The 26,914-nt window shown below is 41.2% G+C and overlaps 1 protein-coding gene and 1 pseudogene across 3 annotated transcripts in view; one reads left to right on the plus strand and one right to left on the minus strand.

The window, feature by feature from the left end:
• The window catches only part of SF3B1 (splicing factor 3b subunit 1), a 49,340-nt gene that overhangs the window by 13,919 nt on the left and 8,507 nt on the right, over positions 1-26,914 (minus strand). The window contains exons 2-11 of one of the 3 annotated variants that reach the window (XM_025404068.1): positions 21,368-21,534; positions 18,197-18,301; positions 17,596-17,710; positions 15,681-15,760; positions 13,635-13,805; positions 5,273-5,510; positions 3,330-3,542; positions 2,971-3,092; positions 250-447; positions 50-151 (exon numbers count right to left, since the gene is read on the minus strand). In XM_025404068.1, coding sequence (XP_025259853.1) covers positions 50-151; positions 250-447; positions 2,971-3,092; positions 3,330-3,542; positions 5,273-5,510; positions 13,635-13,805; positions 15,681-15,760; positions 17,596-17,710; positions 18,197-18,301; positions 21,368-21,534 — 1,511 coding nt within the window. Of the gene's footprint in view, positions 1-49; positions 152-249; positions 448-2,970; positions 3,093-3,329; positions 3,543-5,272; positions 5,511-13,634; positions 13,806-15,619; positions 15,761-15,966; positions 16,123-17,595; positions 17,711-18,196; positions 18,302-21,367; positions 21,535-26,914 lie in introns of those variants that run through there. The other 2 variants (XM_025404071.1, XM_025404070.1) reach the window with 2 other exon arrangements.
• Positions 10,280-11,284, plus strand: LOC112635937 (annotated as a pseudogene).

The raw sequence follows: 26,914 nt of genomic DNA on the forward strand, positions 1-26,914 counted from the left end.
ATTAAATAAATAAGCAACAAACATGACAATTTAACAAACTGAGACTTACCTTTCTCATTGGTGGTGTTCCATTCTTAATTTTTAAAAGCAACTTCATTATTTTTCTCTCTTTTTGCTCTTCTGGACTAAGTGTTGATTCATCAACATCAACCTACAGTAAAAAGAAAAAAATGTTAAGGGAAGTTGAAATGTTATGATTTATAATTCTGGAACAAAATGTAATAGTTTATTTCTGCTAGTATCACTTACCAATAGTTTATCAAAGTACTGAATATCATCAGGCTTTAAAAATGGAAGATTTCCAGATGGCTGATCATTAACACTTTTCATAGTTCGATCTTCAGTTTGCATGTGGAAACCAGTCATACCACCCAAAGGTGTTGGAGTAGCTGTCAGTTTTCGAGCTGGAGTTCGAATAGGAACATAACCAGCTGGAGGAGGAAGTACCTAATAAAAGTTATAAGACAGTTTAGGATTTTCTTAACTTAAAAAACAGCATAAGGATCAATATTTGCACTTAAAATATTTTAGTTTATTAGCTAATAAGATTTTCATTTGCTTGGAGACAACATCTATCTTGCTTTTCTATCTTAATTAGAAACTTAAAATATCTGCTTCTCATCTGCTAACTGATTATATCAGTGGTGTAGGGAACTGAGGAAATATAAGAAAAGAGCTTAGAAAATACCGATCACGTTCAAACATGTTGTGGGTCAAAATGTCAAATTATTAAAAATTTGAAAATTATAAAATCTGAGTCAGCAATTCCAAAAAACTGCTCTAGTCGAGCAAATAACATTTCATAAGTAGTTATATAAAATGGAAATAAGCTCATATGGGGCATATAACATAAAAAGTTTTATTTTAGTATTAAAATATCACATAAATTCCTGTACTATAAAATCTTTTAAGTGTAAAACTCTACAAAAAAATTAGTTAAATGCATAAAAACTAAAACCAAAATGTTTGCCAAAGCCCTGTAAAATACACACCACCTGATCAAACCTTTTGCAAAACAAGTAAAATTTCAAAAAATGCAGGCTGAAAATCACAAAGATTTTTTTTTTTTTTTTTTAAAGCTGGTAACAGACTTCAAAAAAAAAAAACACAACTTCTGGGCAGGCCAGGTGTGGTGTCTCACGCCTGTAATCCCAGCACTTTGGGAGGCTCAGATGGGAGGAACACTTGAGCCCAGGAGTTTGAGACCAGCCTGGGCAACACGGCAAGACCCCATCTCTATTTTATATAATTTAATATATAGTAAAAGAAAAAAAAAACAGCTTCCTGGGGATATCGATAAACCTATACACATCTTCTCCAGTGAGCCTAAAATTGTTGTCCATTAAAGATTAAATTATGTTAAATTTACATTGATGCTATCTGTACTTTGTACAGATATTTTTTGTTGCTAGTTAATGTCTGCACCAGCAGACCACTAGCATTTTGGATAAAGTGGATACTGTATAGACGTGAGACCTAGGGAAATCAATGTCAAGTCCACAGGCATCACTTGCCATTAAGGATTTAAAGGTCTACTATATTTTTACATTCACTAGTAAGGATGTTGCTTATTAGTAGGATTCACTAAGGGAGACTTTTCCTCCTAGTGACTCTAAGGAAATCAATGACTACGACTGAGAAAGACACTCAGGCAGTCAACAGTAAGTTGTATCTATACCCACAGCACTGTGTGGAGGCTACGAAAAGCTTTAAGGCAAAATTTCATGCAAACTTGAAACAAATACTCTAACATAAATAACAGGGATCAAAAACAAAACAAGGCTGGACACAGTGGCTCATGCCTACAATCCCAGCAGTTTGGGAGGTCAATGTGGGAGGATACTTTGAGCCTAGGAGTTTGAGACCAGCCTGGCAACACAGTGAGACTCCATATCTACAAAAAATAAAAAAATTAGCCAGGTATGGTGGTGCATGCCCGTAGCCCCAGCTACTCAGGAGGCTGAGGCAGAAGGATCACTTGAGCCCAGGAGATCAAGGCTGCAGCGAGCTATGTCAGCGCCACTGCTCTCCAGTCTGGGCAACACAGTGAGACCCTGTCTCTAAAACAAAACAAAATAAAACAAAAAACATATGCATGAACTGTTAAAAATCAATAGTCATTAACAGAAAAAGCTCTGTAAAGGCCATCAGATGACTTACAAAGTTATCTGGTTCCCCTTGGTTATGATGTCAGCTATATGACCACAGGTTATCTTCAGACTAACAAATACTCCCTGAGTACGAGGTACCTAGAAAATTTTATAGTTCAAAATAAATTTTAGGTTGATATGGTAAAAAGAAGGCTGGGCACGGTAACTCACGCCTGTAATCCCAGCACTTTGGGAGGCTGAAAGGGATGGATCACTTGAGGTCAGGAGTTCAAGACCAGCCTGGCCAACATGGCGAAACCCTGTCTCTATTAGAAATACAAAAATCAGTCGGGCGTAGTGGTAGGCGCCTATAATCCCAGCTACTCGGGAGACTGAGGCAAGAGAATCGCTTGAACCTGGGAGGCAGAGGTTGCAATGAGCTGAAATCACGCCACTGCACTCCAACCCGGTGACAGAATGAGACTCCATCTTAAAAAAAAAAAAAAAAGAATATTCTTTGTGTCCACTGACAATCCATAAACTTAAGTATACAAAATCTTGGTGAAGCACCAAGTAAAATAACCACAATCTAAATAAGCTTATTCCTGGGACTGCTAGAAAACTGAAGCACCAGCAGTTCTCAAAGTATAACCGATAGACCTGTATACAAGTCCTCCAGATGTCTTTCAAATAGTAATAGAATCATGTTGTTCATTTCTTTTCATCTCTATTTGGAACTGAAATATACCTGGAAATAGCTAAGAGAATGGAATGACAATAGTAAATTTGGGCAAAGCCAATGCAAGTTTGATCAATTTTTTTCACTATTTAAAATGAAGGCATATCCTAAATACCATCTCATTCATATTTGATGTACTACCTTATATCCTTCTGGGAACATAGCATCTAATTCCTCATCAGAAAGTGGGCGATTTCTCTCATCAATTTCTCTTTCCCATCGCCAAGCCTGAAGCTGTTCAGGAGTCATACTCATTATGTGACCTACCAAGAAAAGCAAAGTTTTATATACTCTATAGTGCAAGACTGTATTATTACATATATCTTTGATATAAAAGAGAATTAAGATCAACCCTATTATTTATTTTGCTTTTACATTATAAATGCAAACCAAGACTTAAATTTTTATATCTCTTTATTCTTGCTAGAAGTTGACATTAATAGCACACAGAATACCACAAAGAAAAAAACAATTATTTCCAATGAGAGAGAGAGTTCTACCTGGAGTAGGGGTAGCCATGTTCATGGCTGGTGTGCCAATTGGTGTTTTTCCAGGGGTCAGAACTGGAGTGCTTCCACCCATCTGACTAGCTGGTGTTTCATCCCACCGTGATTTTCTTTTACTGGCTCCAGGAGTCGGTGTTTCACCAATAGAATCTCCACCTCGATCTGTTCGAGGAGTCTCAGCCCATCCACTTCCATGCCCAGGAGTATCTTTAAAAAGAAAGAGTGAGTAAAACCACAATTTTAATTCCTGTTAAAATAATATTCTTTATTCTCAAACAGTTATACTCAAAACTATCAAGTTCTAAAACAGAATATTCCTAAAATGGTGACCCATTTAAAGTTGTTTGAGACCAGCCTGACCAACATAGTGAAACTCCATCTCTACGAAAAATACAAAAATTAGCCAGGTGTGGTGGTGGGTGCCTGTAATCCCAGCTACTCAGGAAGCTGAGGCAAAAGAATCTCTTGAACCTGGCTGGGCACGGTGGCTCACACCTGTAATCCCAGCACTTTGGGAGGCCAAGGCGGGTGGATCACAAGGTCAGGAGATCGAGACCATCCTGGCTAACACGGTGAAACCCCGTCTCTACTAAAAATACAAAAAAATTAGCCGGGCGTGGTGGCGGACGCCTGTAGTCCCAGTTATTTGGGAGGCTGAGGCAGGAGAATGGCGTGAACCCGGGAGGCGGAAGTTGCAGTGAGCAGAGATCGCGCCACTGCACTCCAGCTTGGGCGACAGAGCGAGACTCCATCTCAAAAAAAGAAAAAAAAAAAGAATCTCTTGAATCCAGAAGGCAGAGGTTGCAATGAGGTGAGAGCGCGCCATTGCACTCTAGCTCGGGTGACAGAGTGAGACTCTGTCTCAACAAGAGCAACAAAAAAGTAAATTTGATGTTAGGTACATTTTTCCATAATAAAAAACAAAGGGTAAGCCAGGCACAATGGTTCATGCCTGTAATCCCAACACTTTGGCAGGAGATCACCTGAAGCCAGGAGTTCAAGACCAGGTTAGGCAATTAAGCAAAACATTGTCTCTACAAAAAATTTAAAAAGTAGCCGGGGACTGGGCGTGGTGGCTGACGCCTATAATCCCAGCACTTCAGCAGGCCGAGAGGGGCGGATCATCGGAGGTCCAGAGTTCAAGACCCGCCTGAGCAGCATGGAGAAACCCCGTCTCTGAGGTTGCAGTAAGCTGAGATCGCGCCATTGCATTCCAGCCTGGGCAGTAAGAGCAACACTCTGTCTCAAAAAAAAAAAAAAAAAAAAAAAAAAAAAAATTAGCCAGGCATGGTGGCATGCCCCTATAGTCTCAGCTACTCAGAAGGCTGAGGCGGGAAGATCGCTTGAGCCTAGGATGTCAAGGCTACAGTGAGCAAGACCCTGTCTCTAAAGAAACAAACAAAATCAAAGGTTACGGCCTACTAACTTTACTTTAGCCTAAGGTTCTTCCTTAAATCTTAAACCTCTTCGGCCGGGCGCGGTGGCTCAAGCCTGTAATCCCAGCACTTTGGGAGGCCGAGACGGGCGGATCACGAGGTCAGGAGATCGAGACCATCCTGGCTAACACAGTGAAACCCCGTCTCTACTAAGAAATACAAAAAACTAGCCGGGCGAGGTGGCGGGCGCCTGTAGTCCCAGCTACTCGGGAGGCTGAGGCCGGAGAATGGCGTGAACCTGGGAGGCAGAGCTTGCAGTGAGCTGAGATCCGGCCACTGCACTCCAGCCTGGGCTACAGAGCGAGACTCCGTCTCAAAAAAAAAAAAAAAAAAAAAAATCTTAAACCTCTTCAAGAAGTAAAAAAAAATCAAGCATATGATCTGTTCTGTTCTTAATCTGTCCCCTTATATGCGTCCACCCAGGAATAAACAGAACACATTTCAGTCTGTAAACATACCACTCAACATTTCACCCACACACCCATACTCCACTAGAAGTACCTCTCTCTGTTTTGGGGGTTTCATCCCATCTGTTTTTACGAGCACTGGAAGTTGCGCCTCCATGGCCTGGTGTCGCGTGGCCTGGTGTATCGCCTCGTCCAGGAGTAGCAGCTCCCGCCGGTGTGTGGCTAGGTGTAGGATCCCATATTTTTGAGCCTGGGGTTGCTCCAGGAGTCTCACTTCCCTTTGCACGACCTGGTGTCTCATCCCATCTTAATGAAGGAGTATGCCCAGGGGTCTTAAAAAAGCAAAAAAAAAAATTTATTTCACACACCCACATAGAAATAGTTAGAAAATTTCCATAAAATAAAACTTTAAATGAAAAATGTTTTAGTTCTACGTACTATAATTAATTAAGTTAGAGGACACTACCTCTACTTATAGGAAAATATACCTACTTTCTAGCAAATGTTTATGATTAAAAACAATGTAAAGTTTCAATCCGAAGCACTGACAAAAGTTCCAGCTTAAAAAAACAAAATATTCTGAGTATGAATCTTTGATATGCCATTAACAGCTCTGTGACTTTGGGGGAAATCAATAAGGTTTCTCTGTCTAGATCTGTAATCGAAGGCTTTCAGCTCTAATTACATTAGTACTTCTCAAAGTGGGGCTTAGAGACACATATTTAGGGGAGAAGGAATTCACGCGTTCTAAGAAAATAGTCCTGTTGATGTTTTGTTCAATTGTGTGTGTTTAATTAATATAAGCATGCTTCAGATTACCTATGTAATTTTTTTTTTTTGAGACGGAGTCTCCCTCTGTCACCCAGGCTGGAGTGCCGTGGCACGATCTCGGCTCACTGCAAGCTCCACCTCCTGGGTAATCTTGAGATCAGTTTGTATTTACAGTTACATGTGTAGCAAATAATATTACCCTAGCTGAGGCTGGTAAGATTAATGAAAAAAGATGAGAGGTGGGTTTTCGTTTGTTTTTTGACAGAGGGTCTCACTCTGCCGCCCAGGTTGAGCGCTGTGGCACAATCATGGCTCACTGCAGTCTCCACCTACCAGGCTCAAGCGATCCTCCCATGTCAGTCTCCTGAGTAGCTGAGACTACATACAGGCGCATACCACCACACCCGGTTAATTTTTTTTTCCTTGGAGAGATAAGCACCTTACTATGCTGCCCAGGCTGAGAGGTGGGTTTAAGTAACATCAAAGGTTCCACAGTAGTTCACAGAGTAACAGCTGGACAACTGACTGCATGTGATAGCAAAAGAATCTCCACCAATAAAGACAGTATCACATCAAAGTAGCATAGAGTTGAGTATAAAGAAAACAAAATTTGTACTTATATACTGCCTCATAAGTATTCCATAGGGTATGTAATGTACTTTATATATTTGTTTTAAAGTTGGGAGCTCTTGGCTGGGTGAGGTGGCTCACGACCATAATCCCAGCACTTTGGGAGGCCAAGGCGGGCAGATCACAAGGTCAGGAGATCAAGACCATCCTGGCTAACACGGTGAAACCCTGTCTCTACTAAAAATACAAAAAAATTAGCCAGGCCTTGTGGAGGGCGCCTGTAGGTCCAGCTACTTGGGAGGCTGAGGCAGGAGAACTGCGTGAACCCAGGAGGCGGAGTTTGCAGTGAGCCAAGATCATGCCACTGCACTCCAGCGGGGGTGATAAGAGTGAGATCCCGTCTCAGAAAGAAAAAAAAAAAAAAATTGGGAAAGTTGGGAGCTCTTATAGACACAAGGACTTTATCGACCTTTATGTTTGCAAATTTGCATGGTACCATTAAACAAGTTTAAGACTCAATAGTTTTTCCTTTAAAAAGATACTACTCAGGGCCAGGCATGGTGGTTCATGCCTGTAATCCCAGCACTTTGGGAGGCCAGGCAGGCAGATCAATTGAGGCCAGGAGTTGAGACCGGCCTGGCCAACATGGCAAAAGCCCATCTCTACTAAAAATAAAAAATAAAAATAGCTGGGTGTGGTGGTGCACACTTGTAATTCCAGCTACTCAGGAGGGTGAAGCACGAGAATTGCCTAAACCCAGGAGGCGGAGGTTGCAACTAGCCAATATTGCGCCACTGCACTCCAGCCTGGGTGACAGAGTGAGACTCTGTCTCCAAAAAAAAAAAAAAAAAGGATATTACTGGATATTACTGTTACTCAGGGTTGAAAAATTCTGGATTAGGTAAATAAAGCACACAAATCGTTTAAAATCTCCATTCTGGCATCTGTCCCTCCTGCTGAATTATAAGGAAAGATGGGAAATAAATTCTATTATCTAATTCCTACATTTATGACTAGAGTACAGTTGTATTAAATGAACAGAACAACAAAAAAAAAGTCGAGTCTCTGAATTATTTATTTATTTATTTATTTATTTATTTATTTTGAGACAGAGCCTCACTCTGTCACCCAGGTCAGAGTGCAATGGCACGATCTCAGCTCCCTGCAACCTCTGCCTTCCGGGTTCAAGCAATTTTCCTGCCTCAGCCTCCTGAGTAGCTGGTATTACAGGTGCCTGCCATCACACCTGACTAATTTTTTGCATTTTTAGTAGAGACATGGTTTCACCATGTTGGCCAGGCTGGTCTCAAACTCCCAACCTCAGGTGATCTGCCCGCTTGGCCTCCCAAAGTGCTGGGATTACAGGCATGAGCCAGCGTGCCTGGCCAAGTCTCTGTAGTTTCTATAAGAAAGATATCAGCATATCAGCTCTCATGCCAGGCGCAGTGGCTCACACCTGTAATCCCAGCACTTTGGAAGGCCAAGGCGGGTGGGTCACCTGAAGTTGGGAGTTTGAGACCAGCCTGGCCAACATGGCAAAACCCCGTCTCTCCTAAAAATTAGCCAGGCGTGGCGGTAGGCACCTATAATCCCAGCTACTTGGGAGGCTGAGGCAGGAGACTCGCTTGAACCCAGGAGGCGGAGGGTGCACGGGGGCCGAAATCATGCCATTGCACTCTAGTCAGGGTGAGAGAGCAAGACTCTGTCTCAAAAAAAAAAAGAAGAAAAAAAGAAAGGTATCAGCTCTTGTGTCTAGTTATGTGCATACAGTTAAACAATTACCAGGACAAACTTCTTTATCTTTCTCAAACTTAGTACTGAATGTCATCCACAGAATTAAAGTTAGTAGTTACTTGGCTGGACACGGCGGCTCATAACTGTAATCCCAGCACTTTGGGAGGCCAAGGTCGGGGGATCACTTGAGGTCAGGGGTTCAGCACCAGCCTGGCCAACATGGAGAAACCCTGTCTCTACTAAAAATACAAAAATTAGCTGGGCCTGATGGCACATGCCTGTAATCTCAGATACTTGAGGCTGAGGCACAAGAGTCACTTGAGTCTGGCAGGCGGAGACTGCAATGAGATGAGGTTGCACCAATGCACTCCAGCTACCCATGGGTAACAGAGCAAGACTCTGTCTCAAAAATTAAAATTAAAATTAAAGCCAGTAGTTACTTATATTGAGCAGAACCATACCCCTCCTACATATCACCAAGCAAATGAGAAGTCCTCACCTTAAATTGTTTAGAAATTATGTATTAGGTTTTGTATATCCCAATTCTGGGTTTGGGGAAATACTGCATGATCTGATAGGTTTTTTCTTGATTTATAAGTTAAATATATAGCAGTCCAGGCTAGAGCTAATAGTGATTTAGACAAGGATGGTAGAGGCAGAGATCATGAAAAGTGGCTAGCTCCTTAATATATTTAAAGCTGATGCCAAGAAAATGTATACGGGTAGGATATGGGATAAGAGAATAAGGAGTATTGGATGACTCCCTAAATGTTTTTCGTTGTTTTTGTTGTTTTTTTTTTTTTTTTTTGAGACACAGTCTCGCTCTGTCGCCAAGACTGGAGTGCAGTGGCACCATCTCCGCTCACTGCAACCTGCACCTTCCAGGTTCAAGTGATTCTCCTGCCTCAGCCTCCCGAGCAGCTGGGATTACAGGCGCCCGCCAACACGCCGGGCTAATTTTTGTATTTTAAAATACACTATGTTGGCCAGGCTGGTCTCGAACTCCTGACCTCAAATAATTCACCCACCTTGGCCTCCCAAAGTGCTGGGATTATAGGCATGAGCTACTGGACCCGGTCCTAAATGTTTTGCTTGAGCCAAACAGACATGGGAAAGACCAGGGGAGCAGGACTGAGAAGAGACTTATGCGAAAAAAATCAATAATTTTCTTTCAGAAATACTGATTTTTAAATGCCCATTGAACAGCCAAATAAATATGTCAGGCTGAACAAACACGCAAGTCTGCGGAACAGAAGCAGAGGAAAGATTTATAAGTTTGGGAGCTATTTTATATAAATGGTATATAAAGACAAGAATGAGATCCTAGGCCGGGCGCGGTGGCTCAAGCCTGTAATCCCAGCACTTTGGGAGGCCGAGACGGGCGGATCACGAGGTCAGGAGATCGAGACCATCCTGGCTAACAGGGTGAAACCCCGTCTCTATTAAGAAATACAAAAAACTAGCCGGGCGAGGTGGCGGGCGCCTGTAGTCCCAGCTACTCGGGAGGCTGAGGCCGGAGAATGGCGTGAACCCGGGAGGCGGAGCTTGCAGTGAGCTGAGATCCGGCCACTGCACTCCAGCCTGGGCGACAGAGCGAGACTCCGTCTCAAAAAAAAAAAAAAAAAAAAAAGAAAAGAATGAGATCCTAGGGATCGAGCACTGATGGAAAAGAATCCAAAAAACTCAGCACTACTATAATACCCCAAAGTTCGGAGGTAAGAAGAATGAGGATCCAGCAAACAAGACTAAGGAGTAGTAATCAGTGAGGAGATTTTGAGGGGAAGCAAGAAAGACTAAAACCCAGAGACTGAGAGAGAAAAGGGTATGAAGAAATGTCAAATGTTCTTGATATGCTAAGTCATATGAGAAATGAAAATACACTTTTTAAATTGATCAATTAGGGGTCAAGTAACCTTGACAAGAGTTTAGGTGGAGTAGACTAGAACTACGTAAGAAGACTAGAAACTACATAAGACTAGAACTGACGGTCCTCGGCGGGTCTGGACGTGGCGGGTTGCTTTCCAAAATGGCGCGCGCGCTGAGGGCTGCAGCCGCGAATGCCAGACTGGGGAGAAACCAGAAAGGAGAGCAAGTCCTGTAAAAACAACAACTACTACTTCGGCCGAACTCCAGGCATGACCAGCTTTCTGTTGGGAACACTCAAAGGGTTTTTTTCCAGACTCCAAGCTCCCATACCAACAGTAAGAGCTTCTTCCACGTCACGGCCCTTAGATCAAATGGCAGGTTCTGTGTGGAACCGTGGTCGACTCAATCATGTAGCCATAGCAGTGCCAGATTTGGAAAACGTGCAACATTTTATGAGAATATTTTGGGGGCCCCGGTAAGTGAAGCGGTCCCTCTTCCTGAACATGAAGTATCTGTTGTTTTTGTCAACCTGGGAAATACCAAGATGGAACTGCTTCATCCACTGGGATGTGACAGTCCAATTGCAGGTTTTCTGCAGAAAAACAAGGCTGGAGGAATGCATCACATCTGCATCGAGATGGGGAACAACATTTTGATGGCAATTTAATTGTGATTTTCATGTGTATCTTGATAAGATCAAAGGTGGATAATATTAATGCAGCTGTGATGGATTTGACAAAAAAGAAGATCCGCAGTCTAAGAGAAGAGGTCAAAATAGGAGCACATGGAAAACCAGTGATTTTTCTCCATCCTAAAGACTGTGGTGAGGGACCGGGCGCGGTGGCTCACGCCTGTAATCCCAGCACTTTGGGAGGCCAAGGCGGGCGGATCACGAGGTCAGGAGATCGAGACCATCCTGATTAACACTGTGAAACCCCGTCTCTACTAAAAATACAAAAAATTAGCCGGGCGTGGTGGCGGGCGCCTGTGGTCCCAGCTACTCGGGAGGCTGAGGCAGGAGAATGGCGTGAACCCAGGAGGCGGAGCTTGCAGTGAGCCAAGATCATGCCACTGCACTCCAGCCTGGGTGACAGAGCAAGACTCCATCTCAAAAAAAAAAAAAAAAGACTGTAGTGGAGTCCTTGTGGAACTGGAGCAAGCTTGATTTGTATTTGCAAGCAACTAAATTAACTGACCTGAAAAAGCCTATCAAATACTATCAAAATGTACTATGATATTGAGTCCTTTGCTGCTTCCAACATGTAAAAGTTCACCGTTAAAAACTGAATTACAGAAACATTAAAATATATACATATATAAATCAATAAATACGTAATTATTTAGATTAACAAACATTTGTTAATTTGAATCTGAAAATTAGGGAACATTATTAAAATCATATAGAAATAAATTATTCCTCTTCTACAATGGGGTAATTGAATGTAAAAAAAAACGAAAAAAAAAAGACTAGAACTATGTAAGCAGACAAAGCAAGTACAAATAACTCATTCAAAGCACTTGTGGCTCATGCCTGTAATCCCAGCACTTTGCAAGGCTGAGGCAGACAGACTGCTTAAGCCCAGGAGTTTGAGACCAGCCTGGACAACACAGTGAGACCCGTTTCTACAAAAAATAAAAAAACTAGCCAGGCATGGTGGTACGTGTCTACAGTCCCATCTACTTGGGGGGTTGAGGTGGCAGGATCATTTGAGCCCAGAAGGTGGAGGCTGCAGTGAGCTACTATTGCGCCCCTGCACTCCAACCTTGGCAACAGAATGAGACCCTACCTCAAGAAAAAAACAAAGAACAAAGCACTTTGTTCTAAAAAGATATAGAAACAGGATTGTCGCTGAATGAGGATGTGAATGAGGGTTAAGAGATGTTTTCTGCAGGTTTTTTGTTGCTGTTGTTAAGACAAAGCATGGTAAAACATGTTTGCTGATGATGATAATCTAGTATGGAGAAAAAAATTAATGGTACATGATAAGAGTCTCCAAGAGGGGAAGGGAAATGGTACATAAGCAAAAAGAGTGGCTTTAATCCATTATTTATTTATTTTAAGACAAAGTCTCACTCTGTTGCCTAAGTTGGAGTGCAGTAGCGTTAATCTCAGCTCACTACACCCTCCACCTCCCGGGTTCAAGCGATTCTCCTGCCTCACCCTCCCAAGTAGCTGGGACTACAGGCGCATGCCACCATGCCTGGCTAATTTTTTTGTATTTTTAGTAGAGACAGGGTTTCACTATGTTGGCCAGCTGGTCTTGAACTCCTGACCTCATGATCCGCCTGCCTCGGCCTCCCAAAATGCTGGGATTACAGGCATGAGCCACCACACCTGGCCCCTTTATATTTTATTTTTCTAGCAATAATTAAATATTTTCAAGTGCTTTCTAAAAAATCCATTTTAAAGGCCTTTCTATTCAGGCTAATGACAAACACAATAAAGGCACATATGATAGTTTAACATTTATGCAAACTTGTATCTTTTAGTCTGCAAGTATATATTATTAAATGATAGAAAACATCTAATATAATCATTTCTACAGAACTAGGAAATACATTTATAAGAATGATTTTACAGACTCCATCATTTTGTTTTTTTGAGACAGGGTCTTACTCTGTCACCAGGCTGGAATGCAATGGCATGATCATAGCTCAATGCAACCTCTACCTCCTAGGATCAAGGGATCCTCCTGTCTCAGCCCCCACCACTCCCCATACCCCAGTAGCTGGGACTACAGACATGTGCCACTATGCCCAGCTAATTTTTTTTTTTTGTAAAGACAGGGTCTCCCTCTGTTGCCCAAGCTGGTCTCAAACTCCTTGAGCTCAACCAATCCTCCCACCTGGGCCCCCAAAGTGCTGGGATTACAGGCATGAGCCAATGCATTCCACCTCCAAAACAAATGTTTAAAAAAACAAAAAAGAAAGTAGGAGAGTAGGCTGGCCAAGGGAATGAAGTAGCATTGACTATTTGCTGCCTGTAGTGAGGGTCTTAAGTTATCTATCTAGAAGATAAAGAAGACCACTATATCACACTCAACCTCCACAATGTAACATACCTACAGGTCTGTATTTAATATTCTAAAAAGAACTTTCCTTACTCTATGACATGGGCTAAATTGCATGCCCCTCAAAATTTGTATGTTGAACCCCCAGTGTGGCTGTATTTGGAGACTGGGTCTTTAAGGAGGTAAATTAAGGTCAAATGAGGTCATGAGGGTGGGGCCCTAATCTAACAGACTGATGTTCTCATAGGAAGACCAGGGAAAATAGAGCTTGCTGGCACAGAGAAAGGCCATGTGAGGATACAGCAAGAGAGCCCTCAACAAATACCAACCCTGTTGGTACTCTGATCTTGGATTTCAAGCCTCCAAGAACTGCGAAAAAAATCAATGTCTGTTGTTTAAGGCACCCAGTCTGTGGTATCTTTTTATGGCAACCCAAGCAGACTAATACAGTCCATAACAGAAAAAAATTTTAAACAGTAATAACAAAAAACAAAAAGAAATTACCTCTGCCTGATCCCAACTTGATAATTTTTTGGGAGTGGCACCAGGAGTCTGATCAGCTGTTTGATCCCAACGCCGTTTTCGTTTTGATGGAGGCTGGGACGCTGCTGCTCCATTGACGACTTTTAGTTCTCCAGCTTTAGCTTTTTCTGCTAGCTGTTGCCTAATTTCTCGCTGAAAAAAAAAACAGTGAGTGTTTACCTTTAAATTGCTTTCAATATATTTTTCTATCATTAGCACAATCATTTCCACTTAACATCCCATTTTATACTTTGCTCATTCTCCTTTCTATGGTACTAGTGGTCTCCCTTCTATGCTAGCTGGTTTCAAAGTCTGTGTCTTTATTTCATTTTACATAATGCCTGTCTTTCTATAAACAAAAAATAAGCAAGTTCAGAATTTGTAACATAGCACACTGTAGTTTATATACTGTAGGTGAAGTAAAATCTTCAGTCAACAATGGAGAACCATAATGCTTCCACTGAAAAATAGGGTTTTCTTCAAAACTAATATAAATAGCAATTAAGACTATGCAACGGCCAGGCGCGGTGGCTCAAGCCTGTAATCCCAGCACTTTGGGAGGCCAAGACGGGTGGATCACGAGGTCAGGAGATCAAGACCATCCTAGCTAACACGGTGAAACCCCGTCTCTACTAAAAAATACAAAAAACTAGCCGGGCGAGGTGGCGGGCACCTGTAGTCCCAGCTACAGGTGCTGAGGCAGGAGAATGGTGTAAACCTGAGAGGTGGAGCTTGCAGTGAGCTGAGATCTGGCCACTGCACTCCAGCCTGGGCAACAGAGCGAGACTCCGTCTCAAAAAAAAAAAAAAAAAAAAGACTATACAACAAGATAGAAAAATGGTAAAAGATAAAAATAGTAAAATTGTTTTATTTATACTGACAAATTATACAAATACTCATAATTTAGTGGCAATGGATGCACATTTAATTCACTCTATACTGTTAAAATGGGGTTTTACTATCCCATTTAACTCATTCAACATATAAAATCTATTATATATTCATAATAGTAATGGAGGAGGCTGGGTATAGTGGCTCACACCTGTAATCCCAGCACTTTGGGAGGCTAAGGCGGGCAGGTCGCCGGAGGTCAGGAGTTCGAGCCCAGCCTGGCCAACATAACGAAACCCCATCTCTACTAAAAAAAAAAAATGCGAAAATTAGCTGGGCATGGTGGCGCACACCTGCAATCCCAGGAATTCGGGAGGCTGTGGCAGGAGAATCACTTGGACCCGGAAGGCAGAGGTTGCAGTAAGCTGAAATTGCACCACTGCACTTCAGCCTGGGCAACAAAGCAAGACTCCACTCAAAAAACAAAAAAATAGGCGGTTACTAGACAAAATGGCATAATCTCCGTAGGCCAAAAGGAATTATTCAAAATTCTCCACTTACATCCAAACTGAAACTTATAGAATCTCACACTGAACTCTTTGACTTTTCCCTAACATACTAGGTTCAGATACACACCATCAACCTTCCTCACGGAAACAACCCCTGTAATGGCCAGGCACAGTGGCTCACACCTGTAATCCCAGCACTTTGGGAGGTCGAGGCAGGCAGATCACCTGAGGTCAGGAGTTCAAGACCAGCCTGGCCAACATGGTGAAACCCCATCTCTACTAAAAATACAAAAATTAGCTAGGCGTGGTGACGCACACTTGTGTTCCCCGCTCCTTAGGAGGCTGAAGTGGGAGGATAACTTGAACCTGGGAAGCGCAGGTTGCAGTGAGACAAGATCACGCCACTGCACTCTAGCCTGGATGAGTGAGACTCTGTCTCAAAAAAAAAAAAAAAAATCCCCTGTAAGACACATACATACATATACAGCCAAGGAGCCCAGGACTAGAAAAGGATATAGAAATGATTTTGAAAGGTGGTATAATTTGGGGGAAGATTCTTTCTCAGTTAATTTTTATTAATACTATTAAAATATTTGTGCAGCAAATAGCAAAAAAGAAACGTAACAGTCAATCACAACTGTATTTACATTCTTTCATAACCATTAAAACAGGAGACAGGTTTACATACTTCTTCTTTAGTCAAGTGTTGTTCTCGCATTACATCCATGTAAGTCCTAGCATTCATTTTAGGATCAGGGGTCTTCCCTCCTGCAGAAAAGAACAGCAACAGGAAAAGAGTACAATAAATAAAAGATAATCAGGTTCAACTGATTTATCTGCCCTGCTCTAAATATTATGTTATTCCATAATCATTTAAATTATTTTTTGATGGAAAACTTTAATAATTATACATCTTACTTTTTATTGAGTTTGCTGATCAATTTAACCTGTTTGAACACAAACATCTACAGCAGTTTAAAACAAATATTTTAATGCATATAAAAACAAAATGACAGCACAGTTTAGAGTCTTCAGAAGTGATGGGTTCCTGGGTTGCTAATCCGGAATACGTACACTTTCGTGCCTTTGTCTCCATCAGCAGTTCTGACTTCAAGCAGCAGAATAGAAGCCTAGAAAATTATCTCTTTACCATTAGTAACACTTTGGAAAGATATTTATATTCAAAACATTACCTGTTGCAAGTTGTTAAAATCCTGACTACAAATAACTATGACTAGATAAGTTCTTCATACAGTGTTCTAAAACAATTGTAGTTTAGAAAATCTGATTTTAAAAATATACCTATAATCTTATTCTGATGTCACGTTACTAAAAAGGGCTTCATGCTTTAAGTTTTTTGACCCAGAAAACATATTTTTATTTCTTAGAAAGCATAAATTAAAACTGGAAACATATTACTTGAAATATATTACTTCTACCAGTTATTATGATGCACACAGAAGCAACATGGTGTACAAAGAGATGTGTTGGTCTCTCGGTTAAAGTTTCAGTATTTGCTTTTCAAACTTCAAAATATCTTACAGAAGCCCGAACAGTATATAACAAGATTCACAGAGGCACATTATGCTTTAGAAATGTGGTAACTAGCTATACAAGTGGTATAGCATCACAATTTAGGAAAAAATAATAAAATTCTAAGACATTTCCTATGCTGAAGATCATGCCCAATTGGTAGTGTCATTCTTTCTGACACTAGCTCTGATAAGACTTCCTTTGGAATACTTTTTCACCATAATCTAGAGAGGATGTGTTGAACTGCACCCTTAAGAATGCAGACAGGACTGGCATATAGCAGTACTGCTGTAGGAAAGAAATTAAGGACAGTTAGTATGGGCCTGTGAATTCTGGCATACATGTTTAAATCAATTACAATTATGCAAGTAAAAAAAGAATATCCCTACTAATTCATGCAGGCTGAAAATCTAGTATGTAAACCTGCAGCAGAATCTAATTTTAAGAAACAGGCACCTAATTTTGATTGTGAAACTCACTCACCTGAGGAAAGCTTCCACAGGCTCACTATGCCCCTTGTGCTGACTTGCACACTAAAATTAGCAAAACAGACTCCAACTATTAAAAATATCACACTCTTTGTATACATACTTTTGTTTTAACTTTAAGTATGCTTAGAGCAAAGTAGGTGCCTTTACTAAGCTACATTTAGAGCACTATGGGGGGAGTTCTAGTGTGAGAAACAGTTTCTCAAGGGTAACAATCCTAAACATCTAGGATTTGGAATGAAAACTTTCAATAATTTGAAAGTATTTTGAGCAGAAAAACACATTTGTTCCAAGTATAGAAAGCGTACCCAAAACAAAAGTAAAAGTAAAACCTTTAACCCTTTGCGTTTCTATGGCATTGGCTCATTTTTTTCTTGTCCTTCTACCTGGAAAGAAAACTTGCATTATAAAGATGAAGAATATGGCATCTGTGACTTCAACCAAATCTATACAAATCTATAGTAGGGGGGATTTTTAAAAAGAAAAGCAAATTCAGAAGCATGCCAAAAAAAATCAAAGGGCTAAAGACAACTTAATACAAATAAATTTCTGAATACTTATAGAAAAGTGGGAAAGAATTACCATCTGCAAAAGGATCAAGACGCTCTGGGGAAATTATCATGGTCCGCCTATGCTTTTTGTATTCATCTTCCCGGTCTGCAATCTTCGGAGGTCGGTGCTCAGCAAATGGATCATACTGAAAAGAGGTATGTCTCACTTAATATCCACTTTATTAAAATAACAAAGCAGAATATCATAAACAAAAATCAGAACACTGTAAAGCACAAATGTTTAATACATGTCTACTAATATTCTGTACTGCTTCACAGATAAATGTTAATATAAAAAAATAAGGCATATGGAAACAAGGTAATATACATATCCACATTTCCATAGTTCAATGCTTCACTACATGATTACAGCCAGGCGTGATGGCCTGTGTGTATAATCTCAACTACTTGGGAGGTTGAGACAGGAGGAATGCTTGAGCCCAGGAGTTTGGGATCAGCCTGAGCAAGACAGTAAGACCTTGTGTCAAAAAAAAAGAAGATTACACCTTTACAAAATAAATTATTATTTATAATTCTCCTTAAAGCATCCTAAAATTTATGGGTTTCTATGGGAACTCAGACATTCACTTTTCTTTAGCTGAATAAACTATGCTTTTAAAATAAAAGGTCACCTGTTCTGTTGACTGTGGTATATCATTAAGCAATGCCACAGGGGCATGATATCCTGGCTTCTTCTGACCAAGCAAACTCGTAGATGATGAATAGTCATCGTCATCCTGCAATGAAAATCCCCCAAAAAGCCATAAACAAAATGTCAGAACTTAACAATTAGAAAGAATATGCAAAGATTCAACATGAAATCAAAAGATCTACTGACAGTGTGATGTCTAAGCCCTCCTTCATAAAACTTACAAACAAAATTGGTCTTCTTTCACTTCAAAAACCTATTAAATTCAATTCAGTAAAGCTATCTTTATTTTTTAAAACGATTAAGCAGGGAATATCTTCTATAGAAGTCAATTAAGATAAAGTAGGTATGGACTAGAAAAACCTGAGCATTTAATTTTAATGTTTTTTCAATTTGATAACTACAGCTTATTTTAGAACTTTCTACTTTTAACTCATTTTTTTAACACAATTTAACAACCATTGAAACAAATATTTAATTTTAAATGTATTTGCCCCTAGTAGTATGTTTAAACAGAACAATGTTATACTGTTACTTTTCTAGTATAAAAAGTACAACTGTCTGGGAGGTCAAGGTGGGAGAATGGCTTGAGTGTAGGAGTTTTGAGACTAGCCTAGGCAACAGAGACCCAGCTGGGCAAGGTGGCGCACATCTGTAATCCCAACACTTTGGGAGGCCGAGGCTGGGGACTGCTTGAGCCCAGGAGTTCAAGACCAGTCTGGGCAACATAGTGAAACTCTGTCTCTACCAAAAAAATACAAAAATTAGCCAGGCATAGTGGTGTGTATATGTAGTCCCAGCTACTCAGGAGGCTGAGGTGGGAAAATTGCTTGAACTTGGGAGGCGAAGGTTGCAGGGAGCCATGATCTGGCCACTGCCTTCGGCTTGGGCAACAGAGCAAGGCTTTGTCTCCAAAAAACAAAACCACATACATAGTGAGATCTCATCTCTATTGTAATAAAAATAAATAAAAAATAAAAAATGCCACACGGGGTAATTCTCCAGATCTTAACACCTCACTTATTTTATTTAAAAATAAAGTGACAATTTCCCCCTCAGTTTCTGAAACATAGAGCTATCACTTTATTTTACCATTAGGGTATGAGACCCCCAAATAAAGTGCTAACTAGGCCACCACTGGCTTCTAGAAATTTCACCTTTTGGGACTTTAAATTTCTCTCAAGAACAAAAAAGAGGAAGAGAGAGCCAACTATAAAGTAAAATGTGACTTAAATTTCTTTTAAATTTCTCTCAAGAAAAAAAAAAAGGAAAGAGAGAGCCAACTATAAAGTAAAATGTGACTTGAATTTCTTAAAAATAACCAGTTTGGCACCACATGTTCTCACTCATAGGTGGGAACTGAACAAAAAGAACACTTAGACATGGATGGGGAACATCACACACCAAGGCCTGTCATGGGGTGGGGAGGGGGGTGGGATAGCATTAGGAGATATACCTCATGTAAATGATGAGTTAATGGGTATAGCACACCAATATGGTACACGTATACATATGTAATAAACCTTACCCTAGAATTTATAGTAAAAAAAAAAAAAAAAAAAAAAAAGGAAGAAAGAAATATACATGACCTATCCAAAAATTAAAAAAAATAAAAAATAACCAGTTTGGGCCAGGCGTGGTGGCTCACGCTTGTAATCACAGCACTCTGGTAGGCCAAGGCAGGCGGATCACGAGGTCAGGAGATCAAGACCATCCTGGCTAACACAGTGAAACCCTGTCTCTACTAAAAATACAAAAAATTAGCTGGATGTGGTGGCGGGCGTCTGTAGTCCCAGCTACTCTAGAGGCTGAGGCAGGAGAATGGAATGAACCCAGGAAGCAGAGCATGCAGTAAAGCCGAGATCGCACCACTGCATTCCAGCCTGGGTGACAGAGCGAGACAAAAAAAAAAAAAAAAAGGTATGATAATCTATACACATAAAGTTTATCTCTAACTGAATCACCAAATTTGGAGTTTGGAATGGTCTGATAAAATATAAGCTACCTGGAATACATAAAAAATGCTTTGAGGGAACAGATATCAAAATGAAAGGCACTCCTCCTCCATAGTAATTGAAACAGATATGAAAAGCTCATCAATATCAGTACTAAAAAGAATTCCAGGCTGGGCGCAGTGGCTCAAGCCTGTAATCCCAGCACTTTGGGAGGCCGAGGCAGGTGGATCACCTGAGGTCATGAGTTCAAGACCAGTCTGGCCAACATGGAGAAACTCCATCTCTACTAAAAATACAAAAATCAGCCAGGCATGGTGGCAGGCGCCTGTAATCCCAGCTACTCGGGAGGCTGAGGCAGGAGAATCACTTGAACCCAGGAGGCCGAGGCTGCAGTGAGCGAAGATCACGCCACTGTACTCAAGCCTGGGCAACAGGGCGAGACTGTCTTAAAAAAAAAATAGAGAGAGAAAAGAAAATTCATTCACATTAAGATACCAAGAGGAAAAAAACAGTATCAAGTACAATCAGTAATCAAATCGCAAGGACAGATGGCTATTTACAATTAAGTCACTTCTCACACAGGCTACTCTAGATAGAGCTGATAAGTAATGGCAGGGATTTACTTTACTGTTTACTTTATAACGGTAATGGCTGGCAGGTGTGCTTCACTGGATAAATAAACTAGTCTTTACCAAAAATTCTCAGAACAAAGCATTTCCAGTGAAGTTTCTGAACCTTAGAGAGGATACCTCCGGTAGTTTTATCCTCTAAAAGACCCCAAAAATGGCCGGGCGCGGTGGCTCAAGCCTGTAATCCCAGCACTTTGGGAGGCCGAGATGGGCGGATCACGAGGTCAGGAGATGGAGACCATCCTGGCTAACATGGTGAAACCCCGTCTCTACTAAAAAAATACAAAAAACTAGCCGGGCGAGGTGGCGGGTGCCTGTAGTCCCAACTCGGGAGGCTGAGGCAGGAGAATGGCGTGAACCCGAGAGGCGGAGCTTGCAGTGAGCTGAGATCCGGCCACCACACTCCAGCCTGGGCGACAGAGCGAGACTCCGTCTCAAAAAAAAAAAAAAAAAAAAATCCCAAAAATGTTTCTCCAGATTAAACCAGATGGCTGAAACAAAAGTTATTCATATTTCTTGCTCTCTCAAAAAAAAAAAAAAACTGCCTCTTGTACATAATTTGTAACTTACATCTTCAAGTTCAGTTGCAGCAATTGATGTCACGTATCCAGCAAATCTGCTGTCACTTCCACCATAAATTTCCTGGTCATAATAACCTGTAGAATCGAGGCCCACTCCTTGAGCTTCATCAAGAGCTGCCTTCTTGCCTTGAATTTCTCGAATCTGTGCTTCAATATCTATAAAAAGATGATACAGACTTTCTTAATTTCACTTTCCAAAAGAATTCCCAACACAATGCATTTCTTTACTAGGTAATTATCAAAATACTCTCTTAAATACAGAAAATGTACATAATTGTACCATATAAGAGACTAGTAATCACAACAGCGTAAGCATGCTCTAGAAATTAAATCATGATAGGCTGGGCGCCGTGGCTCATGCCTATAATCCCAACACTTTGGGAGGACGAGGTGGGCGGATCACTTGAGGTCAGGAGTTCGAGACCAGCCTGGCCAACATATAGCGAAACCCCGTGTCTACTAAAAAATACAAAAATTAGCTGGGTGTGGGGGCAATGCACCTGTAGTCTCAGGTACTTGGGAAGCTGAGGCAGGAGAATCACTTTAACCCGGGAGGCAGAGGTTGCAGTGAGCGGAGATCACACCACTACACTCCAACCTGGGTGACAGAGCAAGACTCTATCTCTCAAAAAAAAGCCAAAAACCGTGATAAGATATCATCTAACATATAACCCAGCTTCAAATTTCCCCAGCTGCCCTAGTAACAGCCTTTACAGATGTTCTTTTTTAACCCACGATCCAATCAAGCACCCTACACTGCATTTAGTTGTCACTCTCTTTGCTCTTCTTTAAATACAGACTAGTCTTCCATATTGTAGTCTTTCCTGACACCAGGTTAATTTTGCAAAGCAATGTTTTGTTTTAATAATATAAATAGTACATAGATGTATAAAGAAATAGTTTTGATTGCAAAAGATTTCTATGGCCTGACAAATAGCTGTTTAAATTCTTGCCAGCCCATGCTGAATTAAGCCCTTTGACACCAGGCACTTTTAAAAAGCTTACTTGCTGGCCAGGCGTGGCAGTCCATGCCTGTAATCCCATCACTTTGGGACGCCAAGGCGGGCAGATCACCTGAAGTCAGGCGTTCGAGACCAGCCTGGCCAACATGGTGAAACCTACTCTCTAGTAAAAATACAAAGTTAGCTGGGTGTAATGGTGCACGCCTGTAGTTCTAGCTACTCAGGAGGCTGAGGCAGAAGAACTGCTTGAACCCCGAAGGCCAAGGTTGCAGTAAGCCAAGATCACATGCCAGTGCACTCTCGCCTGGGCAAAGAGAGCAAAACTCATCTCAAAAAAATAAATAAATAAATAAAAATTAGGCTGGGCGCAGTGGCTCATATCTGCAATCCCAGCACTTCGGAAGGCCGAGGCGGGCAGATCACCTGAGGTCAGGAGTTCGAGACCAGCCTGGCCAATGTGGTAAAACCCTGTCTCTACTAAAAATACAAAAATTAGCTGGGCATGGTGGCAGGCGCCTGTAATCCCAGCTACTCAGGAGGCTGAGGCAGAGAATCACTTGAACCTGGAAGGCGGAGGTTACAGTAAGCCGAGATCACGCCATCGCACTCCAGCCTGGACAACAAGAGCGAAACACCATCTCAATAAATAAATAAATAAGCTCAATTGCTAGCTGCATGAATCAAAAGCTAAAGATTCAAATAGCATCCTGCATTTGCCAAACCTCCCAGCTAAAGGAGAAAGCCCTCTATAGTTCCTCAAGATAGATGTGCAGAATAACAAAATGTCCTTATCTAGTCTAAGGCACAGCTGGGTCACATTTCCACATAAGAAAGGAACAGGAGCAGGTCTCAGAAACTGGAGGCGGGACGCGGTAGCTCACACACGTCATCCAAACACTTTGGAAGGCTGAGGTTGGCGGATCACTTGATCCCAGGAGTTCAAAACCAGCCTGGGCAACATGGCAAACCTATAGTCCCCTGCCACTTGGGGGGCTGAGGTGGGAGGACTGCTTGAGCCCAGTAGGTCAAGGCTGTAGTGAGCCATGATTGCTGCCACTGCACTCCAGCCTGGATGTGAGACTCTGTCTCAGAAACAAAGAAACAGAAAGAAAGAAACTCAAAATGATAGAATAGTTTTAATGCTGAATTTAGCAGCCCCAGTTTGTGATCAGATCTCAAAATTCTTATAGTGTATCGTGTTACACAGCAGCACTACATGCACAGATGTTACTTTCTCCCCAAACCATTACAGCAGCCCAGGCAGCCAGAAATATCCTCACTTGAGCAGGGTGGTTCTTTTTACTATGATCTCTACTTTTGTTTCTGTTCGTAGTTTTATATTTTGAAAAATTTAATCTACATTTGCCCCACTCCCAGCCCCTTCAGGCATTTTCTTTTCTTTTCTTTTTTTTTTTTAAGTGGCCCGAACTCGGCTCACTGCAATCTCTGCCTCCCAGGTTCAAGCGATTCTCCTGCCTCAGCCTCCCAAATAGCTGGGATTACAGGTGCCTGCCACCACGCCCAGCTTCAGGCTTTTTTTTTTTAAACCACAGGTACATTTATCACTTTTACCTAAAAAGGTTTTTGTAAAAGGACCACAAATGCTACTTCCATGAGGATTTAGGCAAAAAACAAATGGGTGAATCAGGACAAACAGTCTGCAATCTCCTATACAGCATTAGTATAGACTAAGGACCACATAGAAAGAAAGGACCTGGTGCACCTGTTACAAAGGTGGAATCCTAGGTCTTGGATACACTAACTCCAAACCTCCAACTCAGGCTGTGAAGCCCAGGATTCTGCCTCATTAACAAACACCCTAGGAAACTATTTTACCTGGCCCTTCACCCCTCCCATTTCCAACCCCAGCCCACCCCTACCAAATTTTCCAATTTAAAGCATCATTTTATACTTTCCTCTACCTCATACACAACTAAAAAATAGGAAAGGGGTGCTGTTTTATAAAAACTGCACACTACACATATTGTGCAACTTGCATTTTCTGCCTTATCAAGCATCTCTCTTATTTTCCGTCTAAAGAACTTTTCCATCCTAAAGTTTCAGCAACTAGTTCCTCATCTGGATAACATTTATTCAGGAACTAATTTCAGCTACTGAATTTTACCTACTGATTTTATGTACCTGCTGATTAGCATCAGAGTTTCCAATCACAAAGGTTCATAAAATACTGAAATAGTGTTGGTATGAAATCCATGTAAATCATGACTAGATTCTTATTAAAATTTAGTAACAAAATTACCCAGCCCTAAATCTCCTGGGCCTAGGCAGTTGTTTGTAGTTAATTAATCCTGAGGGGAGTTTATTACTGAACTTCTTATAGGCAGTACAATTAAATGTTTATATGCAAATCAGGCATTGTTTTCTGTCTGCTGGAAACTATGGATATAAAGTCCAAAAAGCTAATGGGCTTTGTTAACACACTGCAAACTGCAGCACATTTACACATACACCATGTGATTCATAAAATTAAGACATCAGATTCCATAAAACTCAGCAGCTTATTATGCAATTCGGAGAACTAAAAACTCAGAAATTTCTTAATAAACTATGTGCCAAAATACCAAACATAATATACCCAAATATTTATGAGAAAACAAATTATTACCATGACATTCATAAATAAGGTAACTTTGTGTCTCAGGTTTCATTTTCAAAATAAATAAATAAAAAGGTGGGAAAAAATATGGCAGAAAACGAAGAATTGATAAAGCTGAATAGTGGGTTAGTGTTCATTATATTTTGTTCTATTCTCTTCTGTACGTTAATATATTTCATAAAAGGTGATCTCGGCCAGGCATGGGGGCTCACAATGGTAATCCCAGCACTTTGGGAGGCCGAGGCGGGTGGATCACGAGGTCAGGAGTTCAGGACCAGCCTAGCCAAGATGGTGAAACCCCGTCTCTACTAAAAATATAAAAATTAACCAGGTGAGTGTCTGGAATCCCAGTTACTCAGGGGGCTGAGTCAGAGAACTGCTTGAACCCCAGAGGCAGAGGATGCAGTGAGCCGAGATCGCACCACTGCACTCCAACCTAGGCGACAGAGCAAGACTCCATCTCAAATAAATAAATTAATTAATCAATAAAAAAGTAATAAGGCTGGGCACTTTGGGATGCTCAGGCAGGCAGATCACTTGAGTTCACAAGTTCAAGGCCAGCCTAAGCAATATGACGAAACCCTGTCTCTACAAAAAAATACAAAAATTAGATCCGACAAAAATACAAAAATTAGTCACTACAGGTGCACACCTGTAGTCCCAGATATTCAGGAGGCTGAGGTCAGAGGATGGCTCGAGCCCAGGAGGCAGAGGTTGCGGTGAGCTGAGATCACACCACTGTACTCTAGCCTGGGTGTTAGAGCCAGGCCCTGTCTCTAAATAAGTAAATAAACAAATAGGTAATCTGTAGAAGTCATTAAAAGTAATTTTCCAAATTTTTCTCTCCCCTATCCATGCCAGCCAAGGTTTGTAAAATTCCACTTCAAATTCTGTATCTCTGGGAATGACAATGTTGTCTCTAACTCCGTATCTTCAAAGCCAACACTAAGTTACAGCCTGGTGTGTAAGTATTCCTGTAATTTCTTAAATATAAACTGACTAAAAATGTGCAAATAGATCATTTCTAACAACAAATGATCAATGCATAAAATTTCTTGGCACCTGGCTGAGTGCGGTGGCTCACGCCTGTAATCCCAGCACTTTGGGGAAGTCAAAGCAGCTGGATCACTTTGAGATCAGGAGTTCAAAGCCAGCCTGGCCAACAATGAAACCCTGTCTTCACTAAAAACACAAAAATTAGCCAGGCATGGTGGTGGCATGCCTATAATCCCAGCTACTCAGGAGGCTGAGGCATGAGAATCGCTTGACCCTGGGAGGTGGAGGTTGCAGTGAGCCAAGATCGCACCACTGCACTCCCCCGTGGGCAACAAGAGTATCGCTTGAGTCCGGGAGGCTGAGGTTGCAGTGAGCCAAGATGATGCCACTGCAATTCAGCCTGGGTAACAGAGTGAGACTTCACCTCAAAAAAAAGGGGGGGTTGGCAACTATGAAAATAAAAAATGAGAGAACATACCAAAATGAGTAACCAGGGGTCAAAAACAATGAAGACTTGAGGAGGCAAAGAAACGTCTATGCTAATAATCTCTTCCAACTTCAATTATGACCAACATGAACAAAACCTGTTCCAGCCTAATCCCTTCCCAATTTGGACTCGTAGTTCAATACATTCAGATGTGAAGACAAAGAAAAAAGGGATACTGTCTGCTAGTGACTGAGCAAAAAGAGACTAGGACCTCCTATTGGCCACACAAAACTGCCAAAAGCTGGCACTCTTTAACCCATTTAAACTGTTAAATATTCCAATTTCCACACTGTTGTGCACATCAATAGTTTCTGCCTTTTTATTACTGGGTAGTATTCCACTGTGCTAGTGTGTTTATCCATTCTCTAGTTGAAGTACATTGAGTTGTTTGCAGCGATTACAAGTAAAGCTACTGTAAACATTTGTTTAGAGGTTTTTGTGTGAAGACAGGTTTTTTTTTTTTTTTTTTTTTTT

Source organism: Theropithecus gelada, chromosome 12 (genome assembly GCF_003255815.1).
Source record: "Theropithecus gelada isolate Dixy chromosome 12, Tgel_1.0, whole genome shotgun sequence".
Taxonomy (NCBI): Eukaryota; Metazoa; Chordata; class Mammalia; order Primates; family Cercopithecidae; genus Theropithecus; species Theropithecus gelada.